Below are 22953 nucleotides of genomic sequence, written 5' to 3'. Positions count from 1 at the left end.
CCCAAAGGTTCCCCGTGGAAGTCCTTTTTAACCGTTCTTCAGCCCCGCTCGGCCCTCGGAGTCATCCGCCCCGGAGGCCAAGAAGCCAAAGCGGCTCTCTCTCGGCCTCCCTTCCTCATTCCAGCCTCCGCTAATAAGCTCGTTGATGAGTTTCAGTAGCAGAGGGAGGTATTTTCCACCCCTTTTGTCTTAAGAGGCCTGAAACTGGGAAATTGGGAGGACGGTGCGGCACACCCGTGGTTGACTTGCGCGGTTTCACACTGCGAGGGGAGGATGCTTTTACCCACGCTTATAAAACCAAGGAGGGGGGAAAGAGGTACAGGCTAGCCTGTAGGAACACAATGTACTGAGGAAGAAGAAGAGTTCGTTTTTTTTTTAATGCCCTGCTTTTCGCTACCTGAAGAAGTCCCAAGGCGCTTACAAACCCCGCTCCCTTCCTCACCCCGTGACAGACACCGTGTGAGGGTCTTCAAGCAGTTTAGATGGGTCTTCAAAGCAGTGGCTCCTTCCAGCTCTATGATTCTCCGAGAGAGCTCTGAGAGAACTGCTGTGAGGACAGCTCTAGGAGAACTAGCTCAAGGCCACTCAGGCGGCTGCATGTGGAGGGGCGGGGAATCAAGCCCAGTTCTCCAGACTGGAGTCCGATGCTCTCTACCACTACGCCGTGCCGCCTCTCAAAGTGGCAGGAAGGGGAAACCGTGAACGCTGCCCCGATCTCCAGGGAGGGAAGGCAGAACAAAGGAACACTGCGTAGACACAGGAGAGGCGGCTTCAGGCATTCAATCCCCCACTTGCAACGTTACAGGCCAGCAACGGACGTATCACACGGACCTTCTAGGCCGAGTCCCTGCTGCCCTTCTGCCTCCAGGGTGGCCACAAACTGCACTGCTGTCCAAAGGTCGGCGCATGGGGCTGAGTGGACAGATAGCCCAGGCACTCCACAACAAGGGGAGAAAAATAAATAAATGTGCGAGCACACGCACACATACAGGTCTGCTGGAAAGGACAGACTCCGTGGCAAGAAGTTTATCAACCAGGCGAGTTGGCCTGGGGCTTAACAAACGGCAGCAGTTTAGATCCCATTGCATGGCCAAGCCAGGAGTCTTTCAAGGTGACCGATGGGCTCCCCGTCGCCCACCGAGCTGGACGCAGGTGTTGCCCGAGAAGCCGAGGTCCGTTCTCGAGGGAGGTAGACGGCACAGAGCCCTGTCAGTTCTGCTCTTGGTCCCCGAGGTCTGCTTGCTCTTCCGAAACCTGCTCGCCATCCAGGTTCAGAACCGGCAAACGGTCCCCGCAATGACTGGTCCTTGCGCATCGGTAAATGTCCCTGGGAGGAAGAAGGAACGGGTGAAGATTCCCACCTGGCGTTCATGAAAGCGGTGCTCATGCCCTTGAAAATCCACCCCCGGGGCCGGGAGCCCGAAGAGGAAAAAGAGACCAGTACCTGCCGTGTTTCCGAGCGGTAATGCGGGCGTGTTGGAGGGTGCCGTCAGGGCAGCACAGGTGGACGTGGACGTGGCGGGTTCGGCAGAGCACAGGCTGGGTGATTCGAGGCCACGGTTCGTGTGCTTCCCCCGGCCCTCTCTGCAGGATCAAGAAAGAGAATCTCTCCTCCTTCAGCTGCGGGTTCTGGGAGAACAGAAGGAAGGACAGGGGGGAGAGAAGGACCTGAGCAAGGCTGTTTCATTGTTCCCTGATTTAACCGATCCATTTCCTGATCTCTGCTGAAATCAAAGGAGGACACTTACCCATCTGAAAGGCAGGGGGTGGTAGGCCTGGATGAAGTTGCACGGCAGAGGGGTGTCCAGCAAGAGGCGGGGACAAGGCAAATGGTGAGGACACTGACCAGGAAAAAGGAGGAATGGAGTGCTTAAGTGGGGAGGCTCTTTCTGGGATCTGGGCCACTGGAGTCCAAAAGCCAGCAGGTTTCCTGTCACCCCCCAGCTGAGACACGCCTTCAAACCGTGACGTTAGCACACTCCAGTGAGCTTCCCAGCTCTGAGAGCCTTTGTACCACTTCCCCTTTCTCCCAGGGAGTTTTTGTACTTACCGGGGCAAAAATGTGAGGTTCTCGGGGGTCGTGAACGACTTTATCTCTGCCCTGAACAAGAGAAGCGAAGGAAAGAAAAGAGTCATTGGGATAGCCCTCCTTTTCCCCTCCCCACCACAGACACCCTGTGAAGGAGGTGAGGTTGAGAGAGCCCTGAGATTACTGCTCGGTCAGAACACCTCTATCAGGGCTGTGACTAGGCCAAGGCCACCCAGCTGGCTGCATGTGGAGGAGGAGCGGGAAATCAATCCCGGCTCGCCAGGACAGAAGTCCACACTCCTAGCCACTGCACCAAGAAATCATCTGCCAGTGATGTATGTTTTGAAAATCCTCCGTCTCCTTGATCAGAAGCGTTGGATTAAGTAATATTTTAATAACCTGCGTTAAGAAAGGATTTTGAGGGATTACAGCAGTGAGCAGAAACTCCGGGATTTCCAAACCGGGGCTCCCTAGAGGCCTGGGCTCCATGAGAGTTCCCTCCCCTCCCCTCATATCCTGCTTTAATGGACTTGGCCACAAGCTATCCCTGGCACTGCCGCGAAAGGAGGGAACCGGCTCCTTCCATTGACTTGGGGGTGGCATTCTCGTGTGGTTATCGTGCCTGGGAAAGGGGGCGGGACCTGGCCATCTACTCCTGCCTCAAACCGCCTCCTGGGGCATGGCAGGGAGGCGTGGCCAGCCGACATCACTTCCTGCCTGGTTCTGGGCCCCTCGAAGCCGGAAAGATATTCCAGGGGCTCCTTGGCGGATAAAAGGCTGCTCTGGAGCATCTCTCGCAGGATAAAAGGCACAGCTTGGGGATCCCCCGCCCCGCACATCTGTTTCACGTGGCCCTTGCCCTCCAGCGTGCCGGTCATGATTGGGATTGGCTCCAAGCCTCCCCGCAGGTCAAGAAACGCCTTCTGGAGAAGGGCAGCAACAGGTCATGGTGCCTCGCCTGGAAAATGATGTCCTTAGCCTCCATGAGCATCTGATGGCCCGCCTTGGTCCCGTTCTCTACCAGAACCTGAAAGAGAAAGGCCGGAAGAAGGAAGTTTGGGGTGTTTTCCCAGAAACACTGACAGAACAGGTAGTTCCTGACAGAGACATGCTGATCACCACTCCGGGGTCCGGAGGCAAATTTCTTCCTGGGCAGAGTGGGCCAGGGATTGGATTTTTTTGGGCATGGAATTGGGGCCACTGTGAGTGGGCAGGTAGTTGTGAATATCCTGCATTCTGGAAGTAATCTGCAATCTTTGAAAGGGGTTGCAAAGTGTAAGGGGCTACTGGGACTTTGACCTCGGGCGAGACCCCGAAGTAGGGTGGATGGAAACAGAATCCGCCTGGGAGTCGCCTACGGGAGAAGAGGCGTCACTCACCAAAAAGTTATCTGTCTTCCTCCAAAGGGTTTGTATCGTCTTCTCTCTCTGCGAATAGCTTTGGAGGTCGTTGAGGGAGAAAGCCGAGACCACGAGGTCAAATTTCACCTGCGCCGAAGGACAGACAGGTGATCAGCTGCAGGCTGCAATGCTGCTGTTGCAAAAGACCCTCTTTCTGCCCAAGGCCACAGGAAGGCGCTGTTAAAGCAGCCATGAGCTTGGCAGATCTGCCCCAGGTTCTGCATTTGCGTGCTCTGCAGGACAAGACTCTTGCCCAAATGCAGGAGAGCTCTTCCGAGGTCAGGTGGAGGGGAGAAATAGTCCAAGATCTGCTCCTCAAATTTATCAAGCACGGCAAGCCTGGAGCCCTTAACACGTGGGTTTGGCAGGGATCTGAGTGGCCCTGTTTTTTTCTGCCTGTTGATGACTCCTGGGTCGGTTGAGCAATCAAGAGCTCCGGGGAGCCGGTGGCTTTGTACAAGATCCCAACGGACCCGGGCGGCTCCCGCGGGAGAAGCGTTGTTTTTACCTTGGGTGAGACGGGGAGGATCTGCCGGAAATAGACTCCAGGAAAGCACGCGTTCTGCTCAGAGGCCCCTGGGGGAGGAGGACAAACAGCCAGTAAACAAACACTTGAAGACAATGCAGGACTCTGCAGGGAGTGGGTGGAAAGAGCAGCTCAGAGGCTGCCGTGTGGGTGGACGGAGGCTGGGTTTAGACAGCCTTCTCTGTCACAGCTTGGTAGACATTGTTGGGATTCGAGGGGAGTCGAGACAGTCTCTGTTTTGCACAGGAGCTTGGTAGCACTGAGGAAAGGGTCGTAGCTGCTTAGAGGGATGCCTGCCCGCCCCTTTAGCTCATTCCCCATGGAGGGAAGAGAGGAGATTCGGGACTGTGACCTCCGTTTTCCCCATGCAGCCCTAAAACATTGTAGCGCTACTGAGTTTTCACTAACTGCGAAAAGCTGAACAGGGAGAACTAGGATAAACATGACCACTTCTTGCCTCCCTGCCCTCCCATCAAAAAAGTCAACTGACAAATCAAAACAAGCGGATGAAATGGCTGCCTGCTGAGTCTGATCCTCCCTCTACGAAGGTCAGCATTAAACACGCAGAACTCAGACCGGCAACCACTCTGCAAGCACTTAGGCGAGAGCCTGCGGGGAACCTTCCCCCTGCCCTCCTCAACTTTTTCACTGTTGAGAAACCCTTGGGACATTCTTCCGGCTCCGAGAAACCCCGAAAGTCATGCAATCCGACGAGTCTGGGGCTTTCCGCAAGCTTGCTCTGATCGTGATTTAGAGAGGCAAAAATGTGTCACGCTGAAAAGACGAGGTGCGTGGCCCGATCCGACCCCTCGCTCGGGTCCTCACCCTTCATCAGCTTCTCTGCCAGGGCCAGCATGGCCGGGGACGAGTCGATGTTCAAGTACTCCTTTAGCGTCTTTCCCCAGATGTTACGAGCTGCCCTGCGGGGAAGGGAGGCAAGTGAGAAGCGAATCTCCCCAGCACTGCGGGCAGATGGTGGAATTGCTGGGCTCAAAGGCCTCCTCTGTGCAAGAGCCCCCTCCCCCCCTGCCTCTTTCCCCACAAACCTCTCAGGGACCACAGAGAAGGGGCAGGACCTTTTCTTCACAAGCCACCTTACCAGCTGACAGCGCCAGTCCCGGAGCCAAAATCCAGCAGCGTAGAGGGCTGAAAGCTGGGGACTCGTTTCTCGATCTGACGGGGACAAAAGGGCGAACAGAGTCTCTCCGTCAATGCCGGACTCTCTCATAAGGCGATCGTGAGCCGTTCTGACATTCCTTCGGATAGTAAAAAGTGGGGACAACCCCCCCTCCCCTAGCTCTTCTTTTACACTGAGGAAGTCGAGACCCAGAGGCCAACGACAGCCCACCCCTGAGTTGTCATCCCAGCCTGGAACCCTGCGTCTAAAATGCCCCGTTCCGGAACTCACGCTCCTGTATGTTTAAGAGCACTGTGTACGTTAAACGTTGAAAGAATAGCCGGCAGAGGAAGACCTGCCCGCCTGTCACTTTAATTAGGGTTGATTAAACAGGGGTCTTCATCCAGGCAACCCCCCCAAAACAAAACAACACAAACTGAACTGAAGCAGCAACTCACTTCGTGGAAAGCTCGGGACACAGCTGCATACACCCCATCCATCCGGGCAGCCATGTACAGGAGACTGAGTTCTTCAGTATAGCTAGGGAGAAAAGAAAAAGACAGTCAGTCAAGCAGGGTGTACTTTTGCCTTGCACGCTGCTAAGGTCGGGGATCAGAAAGCAGAACAAAGAGAGGCCCAGGCGGGAGCGGCGTGCTCTCCAGTTGTTAGTCTCCATTACGAAAATAAAATGAACACCACAAGCACGTCAGTACCTTCTTTGGCAAGCTGATCCAACCTTCTAGCGGTCCCATGATTCTAGTCCTCATGGTTGCTCCCCCCCCCCCAAATTAAACGGGCAAAAAAATAAAAATGTTGGCTAAAATAGCTATGGGTGCATATTCTTTGTTTCAATAAAACCACCGCAGGCATTTACTTATTTATATATGGCCCTCCCTTGCGGCTCAGGGCGGTTTACAAGGAACGTGAATTGCATAATACAGTACGATATAGCTTGGTGGCCGGGTCATTAACGACGCGGCAGCTTCAACCAGCGTAACATAGCATGGCGAACAGCAGGGCGTTTAGTCACAGTAACATTACGGTCGCACCTACATAGAATTAGCCAATGTGGATGGGAGGGGGTTATGGGAGCCTGATATTGTTGCCCTTGGTAGGGAGGGTTGTGATGAAAGGGGCGGGGGAATATATAAACATTTAAATAGGTAACACTAATTGAAAGGGGACAGGATTTCTGCAAAAGGAAGTGTTTTAAAGGCTATCTTCCATTCTGTGTCTGATAGAAATACAGTGCTGTGTGTTCACGAGATGGTTACCGTGTTCGCAGGGCTGCAGGCCTATCATCACAACGGCCTTGCGGGGCAGGCCAGGATGATCCCTGCATTGCACGGTTGGGGGCAGGGGAGGAAAGAGGGAGAGTGGCTCGCTGTCGGGCCACATGACAAATTTGTAGCCGACGCGGGAGCTGAGCCAGAGATGCCCGAGGATTCCAGCCACACTCTTAGCCCCAAAGCCGTTAACAGGGGCATGTTCCATTCGGACCAAATCTTCTCCAGGAATCGAGCTGGTGAATTCCCGAAGGGCTGTTCACAACACTCACGTGAGCGCCACCCAGTGGTAAGTCGTCTTACGGAGAACAGCCAAGACTTTTTCCCGATTTCTTTTCTCTTTCGCCTGATCCAGTTCGCTCAGTTGTTCTAGCATGGAAAGAGAGAAATGTAGATGCCATTTTTATTCCTATTATATTACATTAGTTAGGGTGACTAGTGATTAAAGCGACAGTTTGTGTGTATACATACAGACATATAATAATATATATATAATCATACAATAAATCAAGCTTTCTCAACCAGGGTTTCTTGACGGCTCTGGAAGGGTTTCCCAAAGGGGTGGGAGTTAATGTGTTAAACCTTTATCGGGCGATATGACCATTCATGATCACGCTGAGCCCCCCCCCCCAAAAAAAATAGCCAATGATGGGGGTTTCTTCCTTTCCTTCCCCTTTTATAATAGGATTTGAGGCAAATTACTAGAATTTATTCAGGCCTGCCATCAAGGGAAGAAATAGAGAAGCTGCTATGTGGTGGAGGAAATCATACAACTGTTTACATTGCTAAATTTTGTGCTGCTGTTGTTAAGATATACAGCACCTGTTAAGGTTAAGTAAATATTCTTATTCCAGACAGGTTTTAGATTGTCCAGTGGCATTTCGAATCCGATCCAGTTGTAAATAAGGCATTAAAAACATTCCAACAGTTTTAAATGTCTTAATTTTCTTTAATTAGTATGTATTTTTAAATAGAAGAGCCTCTTGTGGCGCAGGGTGGTAAGGCAGCTGACATGCATTCTGAAGCTCTGCCCATGAGGCTGGGAGTTCGATCCCAGCAGCCGGCTCAAGGCTGACTCAGCCTTCCATTCTTCCGAGGTCGGTAAAATGAGCACCCAGCTTGCTGGGGGGTAAACGGTAATGACTGGGGAAGGCACTGGCAAACCACCCCGTATTGAGTCTGCCAAGAAAATGCTAGAGGGCGTCACCCCAAGGGTCAGACATGACCCGGTGCTTGCACAGGGGATACCTTTACCTTTACCTATTTTTAAATAGTTTCCAACTGTACACATGCTGCATCTTTTATATTGTTGAATCAAAATGTCTTATATTTCTGAACTGATACCAATAGTTTTACTGCTCTAATTTGACAGCCTATAAAAGCCCTTGACTACAAACGTTAAGGTAAAGGTATCCCCTGTGCGATAACGTTTATTGTATGGAGCCAAAGGCCATGACAAGAATCACCCTGACCTTCCAGAAAGTTCACTTTTGTTTAGCCCACAGGCTAAAAAGCCAAAACTTAGCGGACCCTAAGGTATTCTCCAGAAATCGTGACTCAAATCACTACCAGCCCTCCCAATCCGCTCTAAATCCACCCTCACCTTGCAAAGGGGCCACCTCCCTACACAGTTTCTGCTCCAAAACTTGGGCCTTCTTTTGCAGCTCGGCTGTCTCGACGGGACGTTTGCGGCTCCACAGGTAATTGGTGAAGGCCTCAATTTGTTTATCCACATTGCGCACGGAGGATTCTGCAAGAAGGGAAGCATGCTGAGAAGGAAGCACTGCTGCAGCTTTCTTCAGTGGTCTAGAGTAAAATCGTAGAGTTGGAAGGGACCTCCAAGGTCATCTAGTCCAACCCTCAGCGGAATTCAGGAAATTCACAACTACAACTACTAAGTACTTCCCGTTTGACACGTATACAAAGAAGCCAGCGTGCACTGAACATGTAACACGCATGTTCACTGTAACAAGCAGACAGGGCTTAGGCCCAGGGAGGTCCCAGGTTCGAATCCCCTGTGCAGTTTCCAGGGAGACCTCTAGCACCAGCTGCTCCTTCTTCTCTCAGCCTAACCAGCTTCACGGTTTAGAGAAGAGAACTGAGTGCATCACACTAAGCTCCTCGGACGATGGGCAGGAAACAAATGGCAGATGGAACCAAAGAAGAGGAAATTGTTACTGGGAATATCAACAGAGCATGGTCTCATTTAGAAGTAGACACTTAAAGCATTCTACGGATGCTTTAAACTGATCCTGTGTTAAGCATCGGGTTGGACTAGAGGGCTGGCATGGTCCTTTTCAACTCTATGGTTCTATACTCCTGAGCAAAAAGACATTGGGACTGCAGTTCACCATAACTCACAGAACCACGTGCGTCACCCGAAGGACCAACTAAAGAGAATTTTAGACATCGGTAAAACTTCAGTGGGGCTCACCTAACAGTTCTGCCTCCCAAGAGATCATAAAGGCCCCTAACTGAGTCCCTCAACCATCTCACCACCTGTTCTACTTACCAGCCAGCAGAAAGTGAGCAGACTTGATTAACTCAGGCGGAAGCCTGACCGCTGGGAGGTGGACAATCCCAGGGTGCTTGCGATGAGGAACGTTGCCCAAGAAATCTGAGGAATTATCCAACTGGGTGACCTTGGGAATGACACTCGCCAGGCCCTGAGAGGGAAACAGACATGACAGCAGAGATGCAATCACAGATTTTGCTTGGCGGAGAAGCAAAGTGAGAGAGGAAAAGTTCTTACATTGGAATTGCTAAACCTGCCCAGTTCTTTATTTCCCACTGTGCCCATCCATATGACTCTGGAGGACTCAAACACCAAACTGCTGGGTGGGTTATATAAGTATACTTTAAGATGTTCTCCCAACAAGGTTTTTTTTGGGGGGAGGGATAATATATGGTAACAACTGTTACACATTAAGCTGGAAAAAAAATTATAACCAGATACTGTGTATTGGTTAAATAAATTGATGGAACATGGGACAACAGCAAAACTTACACATTTAATACACAACAAATCAACATAAGAATTCAGAAGCAAATGGAAGTCCAAGGCTATACTTGAGATGAAAAGAAACACGCAACCTCCAGTGGGCATATGCAATGGGATAAATGCAGTTGGTGGTCTGTAACAATCAGGGGATGTAAAAGAACAAGAGGTGTATTGTTAAATGCAAGCTTTATGTAGATCCTTTTTCTAAAGAGCAGTTTTGTAGCATTTGTTTTGTATCCCTCTATATGAAAAAAACTTTATCCAAAGAAATGGGGGGAGAGGGGGAGAATAAGCTTTTTGAGAGTCAAAACTACCTTTGTCAGAAGGTTCGGCTCTTAAAACCCACACACTGGAAATCCAGCTGTAAAACTCATACCGAGAATTTAGAAACCTTTCTCTCTACTCTTAGATTTGTGTCAGTCAGATATGATTCATCTGACGATGTGAGGAAAGGGGCTTGTATTGTTGTTTACATTTATTTACCACCTTTGTACCGGCAAAACTAAGTTTTAAAGAAGCTAGGAAAAGCATGCTAATGGTAGAGGATTATTATTATTGTAAGGTAAGATTTATTGCCCACTTCTCCCAGACTAGCTGGTTCATGTTCAGACATCAATTGGAGGGTGGACCCTGTTGGCAGTGTACCCCACTAACACTGTAAGAATCTCCGTATGCTCCCAATAATCAGGCTTCATTTAGAAAAGCACTTTATTGAAGAGAAAGTAAACACATCATCATGGAGGTCTTTGCTTGGACTGGAGACACAAAGCAGGCTCCCTCCTTATTTACACAGAAGTCACAGCCTCACTCTGCACCCAAAATTTAGGCATTAATAGCCCATGGTGACCAAATGGACAATTCCTGGCATTCAGGGTCTCTCTCAGGTGATGCCCTGCTGGGGGGGGGGGGGGAGGCAGGGTGGGAAGCGTGGCCTTTCACATCTAGGATCTAAAGCAGAATGGTGAGCGCCAGGATCACACTAAGGATGAGAGCATCCGTAACTGACAGAGACATGTAATTAACAAAGAACAGGCATCAGGGCCAAAGCATCAAACGGGATATTGACAACCGCAGCCTAAGCAGAAGGAAGATTGCACACAGGTTTATTGGGATGGCTTTGCTTGCATCAAAAGCAAACCACTCCAGGTATCTTGCCCTCTTTTATGCAACAACAGGATTTTCTGCCGAGGTAGCGCCCCCCTTCCCCCCCATATGTAACACATGGTGACTTCTGTTGCAATGTATCTGAAGAAGTGAGTGTGCACACAGACAAAGCTTTGCTGGTCTGAAAGGTACCTCTGGACTCCAACTGTGCTCTGCTGCTTCAGACCAACGCACCTGACCCCTTAATGCAGGGGTAGTCAAACTGCGGCCCTCCAGATGTCCATGGACTACAATTCCCATAAGCCCCTGCCAACGCTGGCAGGGGCTTATGGGAATTGTAGTCCACGGACATCTGGAGGGCCGCAGTTTGACTACCCCTGCCTTAATGTATCTGAAGAAGTATGCATGCACATGGAAGCTTACATCTTGCATTAAAATTTCTCTGGTCTTTGCCACTTTAGGGGAGGCGCACATGCACTGGGGTGGTTAACCCCCCTTTCATTAACATGGAATACGCCTAGCCTGGAAGACGCAAATCCACTCTATAACTGATAAGCCCCGCTACGGAGGAAGGGAAGGAGGGAGGGAGGAGAGGAAACAAAGCGTACCCTCCATGAAACGCCGGGAAGGGCCACGCTCCAAGCTCTTTGCAGGGGCCTCATGGTCGCCATTTTGGAAAAAAAGGAACTTAGCCCGCCTGCGCAGAAACAAAACCTCGCGCGAGCTTCCTTTCAAAGCCCTCGCGTCCGCCATCTTGAGAAGGGATTTTACTTGGCTCAGCTAAGGCGGAGATTCTAACCAATCGCGAGCAGCTATGCAAAACAAGGCGGGGGCGGAGCGATGTAGTTTCAGCCGGCTCGTAAAGACAGCGCGCTGCTGCCATTGGAGAAGCCGGAGCTGCGCCGATTGGTTGGCAAGCTGCCCTATGGGCAGTCAGAGACGGTGGGCTGAGTTTGAATGGTGCTTTCTGATTGGTTCGTTTCTAACTGATAGATTATTCCAGAGCGGGTTTTTAAAAAATGGCGTCCTCCTTCCTTCTGATTGCAAGCCGTGATAGAAGAGTGCCAAAGGAAGCTCCTCCCACTTTCAAATTAACAAATTAACATCCCCAATTAGGGATGACAACCTTCAGGTGGTAGAAAAGTGTAAGAGACCCAGCAGCACCTTGCAGGAGTGGCTAAACTGTGGCTCTCCAGTTGTCCATGGACTACATTCCCCATGAGCCAATGCCATGGTGTTCTGAGTGGTGTTCTGAAGAAGTCAGCTAGTGGCTTACAAAAGCTCCTGTCCTGTCACAGGTTTTGAGACCAGGGGCACCTTTTAAGACCAGCAATGTTCTATTCAGGGTGTGAGCTTTTGTGTGCATGCAATGTCCTCGGATGCACAAAAGGTTACATCTCTGCAAGTTGCATATATAACCCCCTGCCTAGGAGGGTGATGCCTTAAAAAAAGAAGATATGTTCCCATAACTGTAGAAGTGCCAGAACTTCTGAATTCCTGGAGTTGCATAGTGGGAGTTGGGAGGAGAAGTGGGAAAGGTATCAGAACAGATTCGTTATAAACCTTGACTCTTAAAAGTGCATGTTCCCCCATCTTGTTCTCCTGCAGACCAACGTGACTACCCTCTGAGATGGTCTACAACTCCCAAGACAAATTTATAATGTGAATTTTTGTAACTGGAGTTATGCAGTTTTCATTTCCTCAAGTTTGTTGTGATCCTTCCCCCCCAATTGCTATTCGTGCATACAGGCACATGGTGGAAGCTATGCTGCAAAAAAGAGATGTGATTCTGCATATCACCGCTTTGAGGACCTTTTTGGAAAGAACTTTATTCCGGCACAAACGCAGTCCTGCCCTCAATAAATACATCCCACTCTTGTTTCAATCATATGTACAATTGTATAATGATTTTAAAAAATTTACAGTGGACTACCAATAGGTACATGGATAATGAGAGAAGGCGAAAGAAAGAAGCAAATGGAAGCAGAGAGCCGGTGGGGGGTACTGGCCAGAGTGTCGGACTAGGATCTGGAAAGACCCAGATTCAAATCCCTGCTTTGCCGTGATGGTCAGTGGCTGGTTTGTCACTATCTCTCTTATCACAAAGGGTTCTTGTGTGGATAAAATGAGGATGGGATAGCCACGTACACCTCTCTCAACACACAGGACGCGTAGAGGAATCACAAGATCCAAGGCAAGCAGCAAAATATGGCAAACCAAATATGGCACCACAACTTGGTGTGTAAGGTTTTTTTTTTTTAATTGAAAGTGGTGAATTTATTTTGTTTTTTATATTTATATACTGCCCTCCCCTAAGGCTCAGGGTGCTTTATTAGAATTTAGGAACCAGTCCAGACAATTTTGAATACCAAAATTCAGGGAGAAACCCAAATGAGGATTCTGAAAGTCTCCCTACCCAGAGAAACGATAAGTTAAGGAATCAGTCGCCAACTCCAGGCTGGGAAATTCCTGGAGATTTGAGGAGGTGGGGTTTGGGGGAGGGGAAAAGATAGAATGCGATGCAGGCCCTCCTCCAAGCAGCCATTTTTTTTTTTTTGCGATTTCTGTTTGGAGATGAGTTGTAATCCTTAGGAGGATGTCCAGGTCTCCCCTGGAGCTTCTATATAAAGTTGTCCACGGGGTCAAATGGAAATGAACAAACAATCCCATGTGAGGCAAAAAATAACTTATTTCTTAAAGTATTAGCAACAAGTTTCTGAGTAACTGGATATATATTTTTTAAGTAATTTCTTCAAACAGAGCGACTGTTCTTCCCAAAATACTTGCAGCGAAGAACTTCGCTTAAGCACAAAACAAAAAAGATTTGTTTTCCCAAATTCTGAATTTGGGATACCAAATACCCTATTTAAGGGTATATTTTTTGAAGGGAAACAATTGCCTTATCAAGTACTTTTATATGCAATCTGTGAAGAGAGATGGACCAGAACCAATAGGATGAAGTTAATGCAAAAGAAATACTGTCTAAACCTCCGGAAGAAGTTCCTGACAGTCAGAGCGGTTCCTCAGGCTTCCTCGGGAGGTGGTGGGTTCTCCATTTTTGGACATTTTAAAACAGAGGCTGGATAGCCATCTGATGGAGAGGCTGATTCTATGAAGGTTCAAGGGGGTGGCAGGTTATAGTGGATGAGCGAGAGGGTTGTGAGTGTCCTGCACAGTGCAGGGGGTTGTACTAGATGACCCAGGAGGTCCTTTCCCACTCTGTGATTCTAAGTTCTTTGGTTAAACAATTGTCATCATTAAGCTCAATTTACTTTTTCAAGTACTTTGTGAAGGACGATGGCTCTGTTGGAAGCAAATGTGTAAGAAAAATATCTGCAGCTAGTAAGAAGCATGTCGCAAATACTATGAACAATAAATTATTATTTTTTGCCTCGCACGAGAAACTTGGCAACATAGGAGAGTTTGAAAGGATTAGCCAAGAGGTATTGGGAGAAGGGTACAAACTGAAGCCATGCTGGCAAAAGGGGACCCCGGGATGCTCCCGACATTCCTACGATGTATTAGAGAAACACTCTTCTGAGTAGCCTGTCCTCCCGAAGAAGCCTTTATTTCAGCCTTTGCACGGAGGGGCAGCTCAGGGTTCATCTGCCCATGGTGAGGACTTCGTCGAGGAGCACAGGGAAGTCGTTCCCGTCACAGCTAAGGATCAGGTGCCTGTTGCTGAAGGAGGTGTAATAGATGCACTGCTGGTACTTGGTCCTCATCCCCAGCCTGCAGAGGGTGATGGGGTAGGAGGTCTTGCTCCGGCGCTTCCCCGTGCCATGGTAGGGGTACCCATCGGCCCTGCACACGGCCTGGAGCTGTGCCTCAGAGGCGTGGACGAAAATGTGGAACGGTTTGCACAATCGGGTGAGGTGCTGGGAAGCCATCAGGACATCGCAGTAGTCTGCATCCTCAGTTTTCATCTTGGGGTTGTCCTGGTGCTGCATTAAGAACGTCTGAAATCCCTCGCCGTAGGAGTCGGCGGCCCCCACCAACAGACAGGTCACGGCTGCGAGGTAAAGGGACGTCCTCTTCCAAGCCCACATGGCCACCTGCAATTCAAGGAAGGGTTGGTGACCTTAGTCCTGCCACCTGGCAAGAAACCGATGGTCAGAAAAGGGGGGCAGAAATTACAATCAACAAACAATCCCCAACAAAACAAAACCCCAACCCCACTCTGTAGCGGCCCTTTAAGTACTGTTTTAGGTATTTTGATTGTGTTCCTGGGCAGCATTGGTGTACCCAAGACAGAGCAGCTGCCAGGGCCCAGGTCTTCTGGCATGGCGCACTGCCGCTGATGGCACACCTTCCTTGCTCCCCACAAGCCCTGCCTCCCCCCACTTGCTTGCCAACACCCTGACATCCACTCTGCTACCGCATGCGCTGCCCAGAAACCTCCAGAGATAGGCATGCGGGCAGCACAGGCCTGCCTTGGCGATTGCAGCGGGGAAAGGATGAACAGCAGGAATGGGGTTCAGTGGATGGGGAGGGAGGGAGGCAGGAGAGCAAGGCCTGATGGGAGCCCAAGGAAGGTGGGGGGCTGTGGGCACTGTGACTAGCCCTAATGCCTGGGGATGTGGAAGGGTGTGAGATGGGGCGGCCAAACTCCTGGAGATAGAGCCTGGGGAGAACAGGGAAATCAGAGAGGTACAATGCCCTGGAGTCCCCCTCCAAAGCAGCCATTATTCTCCAAGGGAACCGATCTCTGTACCCTGGAGGAGAGCTGTAATTTTGGGGGATCCCCAGGTCCCACCTGGAGGCTGGCACCCCCAGTCGGTACTTGGATGGGAGAGCACAGAGGGTGCAGAGGCTGGCAAATGCCAACCTCCCTCCTCCCTTCCCTTGAAAGCCCCTTTCTAAGGGCACCAGAAGAATTGTTTTTTATACTTTGCTTTTCGCTACCCAAAGGAGTCTCAAAGCCGCTTACGATTGCCTCCCCTTCCTCTCCCACAACACAACCCCTGTGAGGGAGGTGAGGCCGAGAGAGCTCTGAGAGAATTGGGACTGGCCCAAGGTCACTCAGCTGGCAGCAGGCGAAGGAGGAGCGGGGAATCATCCCCTTCCTCTCCCTACAACAGGCACTCTGCGAGGTAGATGGGGATGAGAGAGCTCTGAGAGAACTGCTCTGAGAGAACTGAGAGAACCAGCCCCCCCCCCCAGCTAGGTGGAGGCGGAGCGGGGAATCAAACCCTGTTCTCCAGATTAGAGGCCGCTGCTCTTAACCACCTCACCACGCTGACTCTCCGTTGTGATTTTACAGCACGTACGTATCGATAGCTATGATTATCAATGCCTGGCTTTTCCGTCCACCTCTGCATTATCCCAGGCTGACGGGCGAACTGAACAGACAGAGCATGAAACCACCCCAGTCAAACAGTCCAAATTCCAATGGTAGCCAAAAAAGAGCCAATGAGCCTCACTTCCCGTTTTTACCTGAATCTGGTGCTGGATGCAGATGTCGGAGGACGGTTGCAAATTTGGTCCAGGTAGCTTTGGAGCATTGGATTTCCTCCCGTTATATATAGCGAGAGAGTGCGTTACTGCCCAGGGTGTACCCAAACCACATTGAACCGGACAGAGAGGCTGCAGGAACAAAAAGCCACAGCTGCACCTAGAACAGAACACTCCTCCATCTTAAGTTTCAATGTGGTGTTTTTTTTTCTGTGGCAGGGTCGGTTTCCACTGTAGTGCTATCATTCGTATTTGCATTTATAAAGGGTTGACGTTTTGGTCCATTTTGGTGCCTGAAGATGCTTCCCCCTCCCTTGCCCTAGCTCTTTTTTCTTTCACAAGAACTCTGTGACACAGGTTAGCATGTAAGATTGGGATGTAACTCAGATATTGCTCAGGCAGCTCCTGGCTCTCAAGAGAGTTAGATCTCTCATGCCGTTTGATTACATTTTTTTATCCCATGTAATCCACCTCGAGTCTGAAGTAGAAAACTGGTAACTAAATCTTCGTGGTCTGCTGGGTGACCTTGGCCCAGTCACAGTTCTCTCAGAGCTCTCTCAACTTCACCCACCTCACGGGGTGTCTGTTGTGGGGGAGAGGAAGGGAAGGCGGTTATAAGCCACTTGCAGAGACCTTCAGGCAGTGAAAAGTAGGTTATAAAAATCAACTCTTCTTCAATAATTATCAATAAATAATAAATAAATATTGATGGTGTGGCCATCACTGTTCTCATCTCCCCCTTTTAATAATAATTTCCTGATTGTTCTGGGGGGAAAAAGCTTGAAAAGTTGGTTTGGGTTGGAAATCAGAAAGAAACGGGGTGAGGTGGCTGCAAAAGACATCTTGTTCTGTCCTTTCGTAAGGTTGTTACCTTCCTTCGGGTGGGGCAGGCATTCGGAACATTTGTTCTTGCTCAGGTGGGAAAAACAAGCAAAGGAGTCAGCACACAGGAGGGCTCTCCCTCATAAAACCAGGGAAATTCCAAACAATGAGCTGCAAATAAACCACAGAGTTTGATCCTGTTGCGGGAGGCTATTGAGAAGAAGCAGGGACAATTTCTCACCGTTCCTAAATCAAGGGAACGGGAAAGGGGTGGGACGGAGAAAGAGGCAGATCATGATCCAGCGAAGGTAAAAACAATCAGTGGCTGAAAATGTTAATTGTGAAATTACAAACTGTTTCGTGTAGAAGGTGTGAGTTCCCTGGGCTGCAAGCCAATCTCTGGGTTATTATTTTTTAAAGTAGGGATACTGTTGGACTTCACTAACTTACTAGAAGAAGGGGAGTTGTTTTTTATACCCCACTTTTCACGGGCACCTTGTGAGGCAGGTGGGGCTGAGAGAGCTCTGAGAGAACCGTCACTGGGCCAAAAGCAACCCAGCGGGCCACATGGGTCACAAAGGGGATTGTACGGCATTATGCCCCCCCCCAAAAAAAACCCCTGCTCTACTCAGGCTGCTCCCCCAAAATCTCCAGGAATTTCGCAACCTAGACTTGGTAATCCGACTGAGTACACCTTCACTCCTCCATCCTCCTTCCCTGCAAAATTCCCACATGTCCCTGCCAGCGTGCGTCATGGGAATTGTAGTCCATGGACATCTGGAGAGCTATAGTTTGGCCACCTAAAGGATCTAAAGGATGCACTGACCACAGAGGGTTTTCTTTGTGCCCATGACATATTGGCTGCTTTGTAAGTATTACCGGTTGCGTTGGGTGGGTAGCTTGTCCCCTGAGGAATCCACTTCCAAATTTCACTGATGGTTTGAGGTGGCCTCCTTAGTCTGCAGGATTTTGAACGCTGGTGTTTCGTTTATGGCAAAGGAAGCTTTTGGAATCCACAGCCCGTTGCGTTCTGATTTCTAACTGTCAGAAGGAATCTGCATTTCTCTGGTTCTCCTTCCAAGTACCGACTGAATATGGTTTCCACAACTTCTTTTGGAAGTGGACAAAAACTCACAGGGTAGAAAACTACCAGAGCTTCGGAGCAGAAGATGAATCATGGTAGATTTTTTAAAAATCCTTTAAATTGCCCAGTGCATATAATCGTTATAATAAACTGGTTATTACACAAATGAGCGATTCTCATGTATTTGCAATCAGTGATTACTCAAATGAGAGAATCTCATTTATTTGCTGCTGGTCATTTACAAGTTATCCAAAACCATCAGCTACTCTTCCTCTAAAGCAAAGTCATTGTCTCCAACAAAATTTATGACATTTACATGCTTGGATGTGTGCTTTCACCATAACTCAGAGCTAAACTCCCAAAACACAATCTGATTTTCTAAAAACAGATATGTCAGTTCCGACGAAGCATTAAATAGGTGCAGACTTGTTCCGCTCCAATTCCAAAACTAGGTGATTCATAAATTCTAGGTTAATTTCTTCCAATTTTGTGCAGACAATCAAAGGCACTGCATACTCACAGCAATGTGTTCTTAATTAAACAAGTGGGCTGGATCCACCGTTTCTTCTAGTGAAGCAGGTAGATAAGTCTCCCTCGGATACCAAAACGGTCTATGCTGGGGATTGTGGGACCAGCGTGTACAAAAACCATGTGAAGTGGAGGATATAGCAAGAAGGGAGATTAATCAAGTGAAAAAGCTGGCTGCATTCAAGTTTGGAATGTACGGCCAACAGAATCTCAAATCCCAGCACCAAGTTGCCGTGGGAGGATTTGGGGGGGGAGAGATTCAAAACGACATGGCCGAATGCCATGCTATTGTTTCTAGCTAGGAACCTGGGAGTGACGTTGGCATAACATGGCAACACTCTAGGTTTTCTCTCAATCTCCATGGTAAAAATCATAGATACGCCCCCCCTGTCTTTCCTCCCCTCAGTCCTCCTCGAGCCTGCCTGTTAACATAAGGGGTGATGTCACTTCCGGTGACATGTAACTCCGGGGGGGGGGGGGGGAGGTGTGGCCAGCTGACATCACTTCCGGGGCTCCTCAAAGCCTGAAAAATTATTTCAGGGGCTCCTTCATGGTCAGTAGGTTGAAAAAGGCTGCTCTATGGTAGAAACCATAGAGATCAGGAAAATGCCTAGAATGTTAGCGCATTGTGCCAAATGTCATGTTCAGGTTCTAGGCTAAAGTGATGTTACAGCATCCTGCAATGCTGCCCCCCCCCCCCATTTCCACAGAAAACCTGCAATTCCATTGAGCGCCAGTGGTGGATGGGGAATACCCGTGTGAAATCCACTCTGTGTAAAATCCAGGTTTTATTTCTTGGTGTGATGGGGGGTGGGTGGGAGTCTTGCCACACATAAGCGCTGGGGAATTCTTGCCTTCGGAGACCCGTGTGATCGATGATTTGCATGGCGGCTGCCCTCTGTGCTCCTCGTCACATGAAATTGCTCTCTTCAAAATGGACGGGCCACCCAGCCGCATCACAGCTGATGAGGATGTGCCTTCGTCCCCAATGGGCCCAGTAGAAGCACTGACCCCGGGCCGCCCTCTGCAGCTTGCACGTGGTGACGGACACCTGTGCCCTGCTGATGCGCAAGGCCCGGCGGTAGTGGACGCCCCCCGCCCAGGTGCAGATGGCCTTCAGCTCGTCCCTGGGGAGGTGGACGAAGCTGTTGGTATCTTTGCAAGGCCTCGTCATCCCTCTCCGGAGCATCATGACCCTGCAGTAGTCCGGCCCCACGTTGGTCCGGGGAAAATCGAGATGCTGCCTCAGGAACTTCTCCTGGTGAGGATTCTGGGGGGAGACGGGGGTCACAGCCAGAGAGGTAACTAGGATGATCAGTGCCAGAGCTTTGCTCCCTTTCTGAAGGAGAGGCATGGCTGGATTCCGAGGACCCTGCAACGGAATCAAGGAGCAAATGGGTTAAAGCAGGCTGGTGCGGCTTGTATGCCCCCAGCCCAAGCTGAACTCATTTGTGCATCTCCATTCATTCATTCATTCATTCATTCATTCATTCATTCATTCATTCATTCATTCATTCATTCATTCATTCATTGTTTGGCTTTCTCACTGATCATGTTCCAACTTCTCAATGTCCTTGAACTGTGATGCCCAGAACTGGACACAATATTCCCAATGAGGGTTCACCAATGCAGAAAAGAAGAAGAGTTGTTTTTTTTATACTCTGCTTTTCACTGCTCAAAGGGGTCTCCAAGCGGCTTACAATCGCCTTCCCTTTCCTCTCCCCAGAATAGACACCCTGTGAGGGAGGTGGGGCTGAGAGATCCCTGACAGGTCTGCTTGGTCAAAACAGTCCCTACTGGGACTGTGACTAGCCCAAGGTCACTCAGCTGGCTGCATGTGGAAGAGGAGCAGGGAATCAGATACCGTGTGCCAGATTAGAAGCCGCTGCTCTTAACCATGAAGTCTTGAGTGGTATTATAATGCCCTCTGTTCTAAATTCTTGCTCCTAACAAGGCAGCCTAATATCTCATGAATCTTCCTAGCTGCTTGTGCATCCCTATTGCTTTGGGTTTTTCTTTAGTGCAGCAATCATGGTCACTCCATCGGGTCTGTTTTGACCCTGAGCATCATGTGTGAAAAATCCAGTTGCCATCCCAAGCTACCTATAACAGATTCTTCCTCCACTCCTTCAAGGTGACCCATCATTCGAGCCAGATTCCAAACCACTGATTCACCCTGGGGAGCCAATCTGGTCTCCCGTTTTGTCACCTGTGCTGACCTTGACCCCCAAAATCAACCACTCAGAGCCGGTTTTTAACTCCACGCCAAAGCGTGCCAAGGACCCGGCTAGCAGCGTAACGCCCCCAGCTTACCTCTGTGTTCCTCTGAGTAGAAGATCCAGTTCCGTGCAGAGCCCCAAAACTTTCGCATTTCCTTTCCTCCCTGGGAGTGCTTATAAAGAGCGGGGTCAGGTGGTGGGAGAAGATTAGCCCCGATCACATGGAACTCCAGAACGCTCTCGGAGACAATGGGGGAAATCGGCAGGACGGCGGGTGGGGATTAGGAAGAATAAATGAAAGGGTCAAACCCCAGTTGGCCTCCTCCTTTGGGGTCTGTCCCGGTTAACCAGTAAACACATAAGTACTCTTGGCGTCCCAGGAATGGGGATTCTTCTCCATTTGCCGGCATTTATAGGTGGGATTACGGGCATTCCTGGACCTCTTAACTGTTGGAAGTCCTTGAGGTTTCCCTCCCTGCTTCCAGTTAATGTCAGAAGTGACCCACGTCGTCCGTCTAGGGCAGGGGGTCCAGAGGGCACCGTTGGCATTCTGACACAACATGGTGGGCATGGTGACCAGACCGGCTGAGGCAAAATGGCTGTCGCAGGAGGTGGAGCCAGCCACAAAATGGCCGCTACGGCTTACCTTCGGGCACAGGGGGAAGAGTCTCGTGCAGCGCTGGCCACTGCTGCCAAAACAATGTTTTCGGAAATCTGTGTTGTACCTTACTGAGGTCACTCCCCTCCCCAAACCCTGAGGAGGGTGGAGTTTGTGGGGGGAAGGGATTTGAGTGGCGTTTAATGCCACAGAGTTCACGCTCCAAAGCAACCATTTTCTGCAGGGGAGCTGATCTGTTTGGAGATCAGTTGTAGGTTTGGGAGATCCCGCCTGGAGGTTAGCCAGACCAAAATGGAGTTCTATGTCATATAGAATCACAGAATCACAGAGTTGGAAGGGGCCACACAGGCCATCTAGTCCAACCCCCTGCTCAACGCGGGATCAGCCCTAAGCATCCTAAAGCATCCAAGAAAAGTGTGTATCCAACCTTTGCTTGAAGACTGCCAGTCTTATTAAATTATGAATGGTACTACATTATAGTGGCACAAATGAGCATAAATGCTTCCCTTGGTTTCCCCAGAATTTGAGATTGACCCTGGCTCTCAGCTAATTGCCGATGGGAGGGGTTGCCTGATTTTCTACTTGGTAAGATAGCGTGCCTTCTGAATGTTGATAAGACAGTTATAACAAAAAGTAGTATTCTTGGTTACCCAGTGTAAACATTTCTGTAACTATTTCTGTCTATCAGCCATGGTTTGCCAGAGTGATTTGGAACCAAGAAACACAATGCAGAGTCATGACTGCTTACACCCGGGCCTGTTTGTTTTGGGAGACTCCCGCCTGGAGGATGGCAGCTGTAGATCTGGGATGCTACAAAAATCGGGCTCATAGTCCCATGTTCGAATCTTGCTTGCATGCCATCCGAAGGCTGGGCCTGAGAGTACAACCGTGTCACACCCTCGTGGAGGGTGGGCGTTTTGTTGGGCATGACGTCAAGGCCCGTTGAGCAAGCAAAGAGAATCTCGTGAGCGATAAGGACTTCAGAGCCTGGGGATTTGTGGGAGGATTTGCATTTGTGTGCCGAAGAGAGAACATTTGTGACTTCACAGGGTCTGGGGCTGAGAGGGCAATCCAGGCGTCCAAGCCTGTCTCTTTTAGGATCGGTTGGTTCATCCAGCAAACAGCAGGTGACTCACGTGTCGTGGAAAGTTCAAACGGTGCGTCTCCTGTCCCCCCCAGCCAGTTTTTTTAACATGAAAACATTGATATGGTCCTGATGAGTATCCATGGGTGTAGGAAGAGATCTGGATACATACCATTGTACATCAGTGCGGGATGATGCCTGTCTTCTTGGGTGCATGACTTCCACCAACACCTTCCCAGTAAATCTGTGCTTGGGAAAATAAGCCCCTGGACGATGTACGCAAGTCATTTCTCCCTTACTTCCGTATAGGTGCAAAATGTTGTGTACAAAATAGGACAAAGAAGAGCTGTGTTTCTCATACCCTGCTTTTTTACCACCCCAAAGGAGTCTCAAAGCACGATTACCTACTCCCCACAACAACCACCCTGTGAGGCAGGTGAGGCAGGTGAGGTCGAGAGAGCTTGGAGAGAACTGGAACTGGCACAAGGTCACCCAGCAGACCTCATGTGACTCAAAGCGGCTTCCAATCGCCTCCCCATTCCTCTCCCCACAACAGGCACCCTGTGAGGTAGGTGGGGCTCAGAGAGCTCTGACAGGGCTGCTCTGCAAGAACAGCTGTATCAGGATTGTGACTAGCCCAAGGTCACCCAGCTGGCTGCATGAGGAAGAGGAGGGGGAAG

The 22953-nt window shown here is 49.8% G+C and overlaps 3 protein-coding genes across 6 annotated transcripts; all 3 read right to left on the bottom strand.

The window, feature by feature from the left end:
- Positions 1–358: 358 nt before the first annotated feature.
- On the bottom strand, positions 359–11220 carry METTL17 (methyltransferase like 17). The gene is made up of 14 exons (XM_077313851.1): positions 11072–11220; positions 8871–9024; positions 7962–8108; positions 6631–6727; positions 5531–5612; positions 5055–5128; positions 4781–4875; positions 3938–4005; positions 3409–3516; positions 2988–3056; positions 2051–2101; positions 1749–1841; positions 1445–1629; positions 359–1327 (listed from the first exon to the last, which is right to left on the bottom strand). The coding sequence occupies exons 1-14, from the start codon at positions 11132–11134 to the stop codon at positions 1210–1212; spliced, it is 1404 nt and encodes a 467-aa protein (XP_077169966.1). The 5' UTR covers positions 11135–11220; the 3' UTR covers positions 359–1209.
- Positions 11221–13332: 2112 nt separating this feature from the next.
- LOC143826235 (ribonuclease pancreatic-like) lies at positions 13333–19266 on the bottom strand. Of its 4 annotated transcripts, none has more exons than XM_077314930.1 (2): positions 16789–17609; positions 13333–14518 (listed from the first exon to the last, which is right to left on the bottom strand). In XM_077314930.1, exon 2 carries the CDS (start codon positions 14510–14512, stop codon positions 14066–14068), a length of 447 nt encoding a protein of 148 aa, XP_077171045.1. In that variant the 5' UTR covers positions 14513–14518; positions 16789–17609; the 3' UTR covers positions 13333–14065. The 4 variants fall into 4 exon arrangements, with proteins under 4 accessions (XP_077171045.1, XP_077171046.1, XP_077171044.1 ...); XM_077314931.1 differs by lacking the exon at positions 16789–17609 and adding an exon at positions 15900–16771 and having other exon boundaries at positions 13333–14558; XM_077314929.1 differs by lacking the exon at positions 16789–17609 and adding an exon at positions 15900–16770.
- LOC143826617 (angiogenin-2-like) lies at positions 19262–22117 on the bottom strand. The gene is made up of 2 exons (XM_077315458.1): positions 22040–22117; positions 19262–19723 (listed from the first exon to the last, which is right to left on the bottom strand). Exons 1-2 carry the CDS (start codon positions 22115–22117, stop codon positions 19262–19264), a joined length of 540 nt encoding a protein of 179 aa, XP_077171573.1.
- Positions 22118–22953: the final 836 nt, after the last annotated feature.

This window comes from Paroedura picta, chromosome 16 (genome assembly GCF_049243985.1).
Source record: "Paroedura picta isolate Pp20150507F chromosome 16, Ppicta_v3.0, whole genome shotgun sequence".
NCBI classification, from domain to species: Eukaryota; Metazoa; Chordata; class Lepidosauria; order Squamata; family Gekkonidae; genus Paroedura; species Paroedura picta.
Note: the sequence above shows the minus strand (reverse complement) of the source record. Positions and strands in the feature narration are given on the sequence as shown.